Source organism: Malus domestica, chromosome 15 (genome assembly GCF_042453785.1).
Source record: "Malus domestica chromosome 15, GDT2T_hap1".
Classification (NCBI taxonomy): Eukaryota; Viridiplantae; Streptophyta; class Magnoliopsida; order Rosales; family Rosaceae; genus Malus; species Malus domestica.
Window position 1 is genome coordinate 21,932,397 of NC_091675.1, and position 6,964 is coordinate 21,939,360.

Below are 6,964 nucleotides of genomic sequence, written 5' to 3' on the forward strand. Positions count from 1 at the left end.
TCACCCTTCTTTTCTCGTATCTCAAACGCAAAAGTGAAAACTAAAATAAAGAAACTTAGTAGTTATCAAACAAGACTTGATTTAGCATGTAAGTGAGGTGTGAGGATATTAGCACCACGACAAAAAACTGGTTTCTCGTTCCTCTTTTCCTTTCCTTTTTTCTTCCTTTTACAGCTTACCCTAGTGAAAAGCTTAAGCTATTGATGATAATAAAAAAGAAAAGTTGCATGCGAGAGCATTTCTAAGCACAAGTAAATTCGTTGGTATTATTTACAATGTTTCTGAAAGCAACCAAACAGAAAATCCAACAAGATAAATTAAGAAAAAAATAAAATAACTAGATTAAGTGAGAATTAATTAATATCTACCTCCTCAATATCTCTAGTATATATGCACATAAATAATAATATTTCTGATCTAATTACTCGCTAAATTTATCTATTAATTTCCTAGTTACAAATCAATCAATTGTATGTCAAGGACTTCTTTCTAATTAAACATCAATTAATTGTGAAGTTTTAATTGGCTTACATTTGCTTCTTCTTCATGGCTTGTTTGTTATTGTGCATCCATACCTTGAACACCTGCCTCTTTATACCCACTTCAGAACACAACTTCTCCACCTCTTGTTCATCATGTTTCTGGATCCTCCACCCCAACTTCTCCGCCACCTCCGTCATCTTTTCTTTCTGCTCTTGACTGAACTTCGTCCTAAATCGCTTCTTCGAACCTTGTGCATCCGCCGCATAATTTGCACCGCCAAACAGATTATTATTCATGTTCAGATCCTCGCTCGAGGACTCAGCAGCCACCCCACCACTGCTGCCAAAAGTCATCATCATCGCCGGACTAGGCCCCCTAGCCGCTGAATGATGAACAGGAAGCGACGGTGGTGTGGAGATTAGCACCGGCAATCTTGTAATCGCCGAGTCTCTACGGCTGTTGTGTTGTTGGTTTATGACATAGTAATTATTTGATACATGGTCGCCATCGATCTCTTTTCTGTGAAAATTTCTATGACACTCGCAAGCTGCGCATTTTAGGGATCCCGGAGTGTCCTCATCTCCGCCCGGCATGAACTCTCCGCATCCATCGAGCACGTGGCCGCCGCTGCTGGCGGCGTGGTTTTTCAAACACTCCCTATACCTAACTCTTGATGCTGCTGTACTTGGCTGCGGTTGCGGTGGTGCTGGTGGTGCTTTGAAATTTGATCCGCTAGCAATTGTTGTTGCAGCACTTGGGGTGACAATAACTGGAGTTGGGTCAGGATCTCTTCTTGATCTGTCTAGGGTTTGATGAGGTGGGTGGGTGAAGAGTGTGGTGTTGTTACCATGATGCCCTGCTGAGGGAAAATCCGGAGAAGAAGAAAGCTTGGAGGAAGAAGAATCCCTATGGGGAGGAGGAGTATAGGTAAGAGTGCTTGGCATCCTCCCTATTACCTTATCTTGCCCTCTCAGTTCCATTAAAATCTGATATCTTATGTAACTATTATTATACTTGCCATGATCTCAGCATCCGTAGAATTTTCCTAAAAATAAATGAGTAGTGCGTTTACATTACCTATCTTCGTGATCTCATTTATGATTTTCTCATAATTTATGGATTTTTTGTAATTTTCTCAACTCTAATTCATACTATAGTACCCAGCTAATTTAAGAGCAAAACTTAATCGAAGATATAATCACTAACTTAATATTATTATTCTTCTTTATTTTTTTATTTGTATTTCTGATTTTGACATTTTTGGGTGCTAAATCCACCAACCCATCTCACTAAAATTTCAACCCTGTTTCCAAAGAGGTAAGAAGGTGGGTGAGAGAGATATATTGATGGATTAGATGAATTAAAAGATTGAAAAACTCACGTACAGAAGAGCTCAAAAAAAACAAAATAAAAGATAAATCTTGGAACTTAAACAGGAAAAGAAACTAGAGGGGGGGCCTACTGGATTAGAGCTAAAATTAACCTGACCTCTTATAAATTACACTGTAAAATTGGAGAAAGATTGTTGAAGTTGCACCACCATTATTGAAAGCAGGTATTATTACCTGGTTCTGGACTTTGATTAAGGAGAGTATAAACCTCGCTAAGCTAAAGCTAATTAATGTAAGATTCATTAATATCTCAGAGAGAGAGAGAGAGAGAGAGAGAGAGAGAGAGAGAGAGAGGACTCTTTCTCTTTGGAAGCGAGAAAGTGGTTTGTGTTTCCTACCACCCATCCAACCCCATAAAATCTATTTGAGAAACAAGAACAGGTGGTTTGGTTTGTACTCAAAATGGGTGATGAATACACTCAGTGAGAGAGAGAGAGAGTACTTCTTTTGCAGAAGAGCCGACATGCTCACGTTAGTCCTCTCCCACAGCCTGAACCCTGGTCCAGTTCCTAATTATTGCTCTCTGAAACCCTAAACCACAACCAAATTAATGTGTTTTATGTGTAAGAGAGAGAGATAAAAGGAGGGAGAAAAGAAATGTCAGACTCGACGTTACACTGTTTTCCTGGAATCTTCCTTCAACCTGAAGTGCTCAGCTTAAATCCTCAAAAACTATTTGAGATTTGATTGGCAGACGTAAAACCCCGTTAGACAGGCTCTAAACAAGGGTTTTAGCTAAAATGGTAATGAAACTTTAAAAGGGTTTTGCTAGAGATTATTGAAAAAAGCAAAGATTAAAAGAGTTTGTATGTTGAGTGATTAAGACTCTCTGTTTTTTGTATTATGTCAAAAGTATTTCTTTTTACTGTCAAAGTTTTGTAATAATCACTTATATGTGTGTTGCTAGTTTTAACTGAAGTCATTTCTATATTTACATTAACAGTTGAGGATCGCCAGTATTTCAATGACAATACATAACAAATTTTCTAAAGAGAAAATTAGAGGGGAGATTTTCTTTTGGTCTTCTTTTTTGTTAATTTTCTTTTGTGGGTGGTGTGAAGGGAACTAAAGTGAGAGCAATGGTATGCTGGTCCACATAACAGCATTTATTTTGTTTTGTTAGTGAGTGTGTGTCAGAGGTTGTCTCAATCGACCATGTCGTTCTAACAAAAGATTGATACCCTCTTGTATTTTGATAGTCGAGTCATTCCACTTTTCACCTAGCCTTACATGATTTCTAAGTGAGAGAGTTGTCCTAATTAGTCGTATTGAATCTCTTCGCTTACTCGTCTATGCGATAATTTACAAGTTATCGACGCTAAAACAAGGTAAAAAATCGTAACAGTTTCTAAACACATTAGCTATCACATGGCATTGTAATCTGTACGTATATTATCCTATAAATGTTCGATATATATTGATTGGTCCATATGTCGGCGACGTAAATTTTAAGCTAATAATTGTCTAACATGGTATTACCATACTTTCATTTTCAGTCACATGGAAGAAAAAGCCAAAGAACTAATTAAGCAACAATTATCCCGTAAAACTGAAAGAATATTAGGAGGAAGCTCAGTCCAAAGTTGTTAAAACAGCTTCCTGATTGTTGTCTAACTATTAAGTCACACATTATATTCCACCATAACAATCCACAACCCTGCTCACCGTTTATAATCTAGCTACTACATAATGTTGTTAAAAGATATGACAAAATATTTAACGCCTGAAGAGTCTGCCTTAATTCGGAAACTATCACTACAACTAATCCAATAGTTTCTTAAATTGTACAACTACCATGTTAGTTAACTAATCAATTGATTATTTCCGTAGTTATCTGTATCTATCTTACAAACTTGTTAGGTTTCCACACTTAAGGGGTGCGTTTGTTGCACCAGACTGTCTCAGACTAAACTAGCTTCAGGAACTAAGTTGGACTGACTTAGATTAGACTAAGCTGAATTGGCTTAATGAAATGTTTGGTACAGTGTTAGACTAAGTCACAGACTATATTTTTTTTGCCATTTTTATTTCACTTTTGGCTTAAAAATTAAACAAAAATTAATAATGGCAATGAAGTCTGGAAATGAATGGACCCAAGCAAATTTTATTTTCCCTTCCTTCCTCTACCCTTCCTTGTTTCTCTTCTCCATCATTTTCTCTCTATCAAATTATGCATCAATCTCTTACTTTTCTTGTTTAATTAAGAGAATTTGTTGGTTAACCATTCGCCAAGCCTTCAGAGATTCCAAAAAGAAAGCCAAGCCTTCCAGTAACCAATTAAACCAGCAAATCCCAGGAAAAAAAACCCAAAAAACAAGAAGAAAAAAAAACCCAAAAACCCAGAACAAAAATCGATTTACTGAGATTGCGAAGCAGTCATAGCAGAGATGAACCAGTCGATGAGGAGGCAAGCCGAAGGCAAAGCCAAAATCAATAGCTTCAAAGCCACAACCATGGCAATAGCGAAGCAGCGAAGGAGAAGAAGATGGCGGAGATGACCCAGTCGACGAGGTCATCGTCGGAGATGATGAAGTCGATGAGTTCATCGTTGGAGATGAAGCCGCGCTCGAAGGTTGTGTCATCAAAATCGACGTCGGGGAGGTGATTTGAGCAGGACGAAGAAGTTATTAGCTAGTCCGATGGTTTTCTAGGGGATACGCTAAGAACGGCTAGTGAGGTTGTTAGTGAAAGTGAGTCCCGGTTAATCCCATTAAAACTAGTCCAACTAGGAAACAAACACGGGACTGGACTAATCTTTAGTCAACTTTAGTGAGGGGAAACAAACACCTCCAAGAAGGCTTGAGATGTATTCAAACTTAAAATCAACTAATAAAATAAATAAATAATCTTATCGGACTTCAATTTGGGATTATTTTTTTGTTAAATTTATGTGGCACTTAGCACATACACTTCATTAAAAATGATAATATATTACTAAAGCTACTCATCCAATTTTAAATATCCCTTGAGAACAGTATTCAAAGTCTCTAGCTAACAGCTGTCCCAGTTGTTTGCTATTCAACATCTGTGACTTAAAAATAAATTTAAAAAAATTCTGGATAAGTATATCGTATGAATGAATTATCAAGCATCTAATCTAATCAAGTGTTTGTTTTTTATTTGATAAGTATACAATTTAGGAAACAAGAGCCCTCTCTGCCATCTGCATTGCTATCTTTGGACAACTATCTTTGATCTATCTAGTTTTATATTGGGGTTTAGGGTTTAGTTTTATATTGGAAGAATATCTCTTTGATCTGTCTAAATCATTATTTTAAGCAACCATCTTTGGTCTGCTTGAGGGATCAATTTCCAAGTACTTAAGCCTCGTAAATTAACAAAAGGGAGTAAGATCTATGATTAAACTAATCAAACCAGCTTTTCTTTCCTAATCAGTGCATGCACGAGTAAACTGATAGGGCTTAGGAGACGGGGCAGAAGCTAGGCCAGGTGTCAATATTTTATTTGTTCCTTTCCTGTCTATCTCTAACACTTTCTTTTTGTTTATTCAATCTGGTATTTCATAGGTGAGGAGCCAAGGTTGAGTGAGGTTTTGAAATTCATAAACTCAACTCAATTGCTTATGCGCGCCTGAGTATAAATTTGATATGAACTTTGCGTGCATCAACTATAAAAAGCTATTCATGTTTGCGTACAAAATGATCGTTAGCATTCCTCTGTTCTAATTAGCCAAAGAGATTTCAATGATTTCGTTTTGAGGTGGTTGTTTGTGATGTCAAACATTTTTCTAGGGTACAGTCTGTTAATTTGCCGTCTATTCTTTTTTTATTAATTTTCATCCCTAATCAACCAGTTTCTCAGTTGGGTTTGTTTAAAATATGTGATACTTCGAATGCTATTAGCCAAAAGTAGATTCTGAAGTGACATTGATGGGAAATAATAGACCAGTAAAAAGAAAGATGCTTCTTCTGCTTCCATATATATGATCAGATTCAGGACCACATATTGAAGCCTGAGCAGTTTGCATTTTCGGATTTTCCTCTCATTGAGGTGAAGAAAATGTCGTACCCAGTGCACAAGGTTCTCGCTTTACACAGGGTCTGGGAGAGGTGAATATCGGCTAGCCTTACCCCCATTTATGGAGAGGCTGCTCCCAAGTCTCGAATCCGAGACCTACCGCTCATGGACGAAGGCACTTGCCATCGCACCAAGTGCAACCTCTACGTATATATATTTTGAGCCCAATAACGTGTATATATTTTACATTACTTTTGGACTCATTGAGGTGAAGAAAATAGTAGTAAAAGTCAATATTCTGAGCCCAATAACGTGTATATATTTTACATAACTTTTGGACTCAAAGAGAAACAATGCTATTAGAGTAAGAGTCAAAATTTGTAGAAAAGATTTACCATTACCACTGGAGTTCATGGTTTTTTACTAATTTGAAGGCTCCGAGTGTAATTCTACATATCAATGTCGGTCATGTACGCGTGCCTCTGTTGATTCCTATCGTTGATGCTTGGGTAGTCCATGATATATATGCATTAACAATCCATAACGACTTTAATTCGCATCAGCGACCGACTGTATATCCTCCTATAACCCTATGAAATTCAAATGATTGCAATGCTTTATGGTTATTGGTCTATTTTGATTTTTGTAATTTTTGCTTTATGGTTTTGGAAGGTGAGGTCAAGGAGGGTCCTATGCAATTTGGACGGACATGGGACACCAAAGGTGCCAAGAATAAAGATAGCAAATTGTACGGATGGGGCTTTTTGCAAGCTTAAGAAATTTGTAGGATCTAGGTAAAGTGGTCGACACAAGCAAATCTATAATAATACATAGTGTTATTCATACACTTATTTTTAAATCTCACATCATTGTTAATTTTTTACCATAATCTTCTTCAATTCATTTGATTCAACAATAAAAAATTGAAAGGAATGTGTGAGAAGTAAAAATATGTGTGTGGAAAACACAACCCTAACAATATTGAATGTACGGATTTTAATTAGTCATGTCATCTTCGCGCATGCACATTTTATCGTGTGAGTGTAGTTCCGAACAAGAACTTAGGTGGAACACGACTTCAGCTTCATTGTGAAATTTAGAGTTACTAGTAT

General features: G+C 36.9%; 1 protein-coding gene across 1 annotated transcript; it reads right to left on the reverse strand.

Annotated features, from left to right (window-relative positions):
- Nucleotides 1-238: 238 nt before the first annotated feature.
- On the reverse strand, nucleotides 239-6,706 carry LOC103454456 (zinc-finger homeodomain protein 6-like). The gene has a single exon (XM_008394046.4). The coding sequence runs from the start codon at nucleotides 1,461-1,463 to the stop codon at nucleotides 528-530; it is 936 nt and encodes a 311-aa protein (XP_008392268.1). The 5' UTR covers nucleotides 1,464-6,706; the 3' UTR covers nucleotides 239-527.
- Between the last annotated feature and the right edge of the window lie 258 nt (nucleotides 6,707-6,964).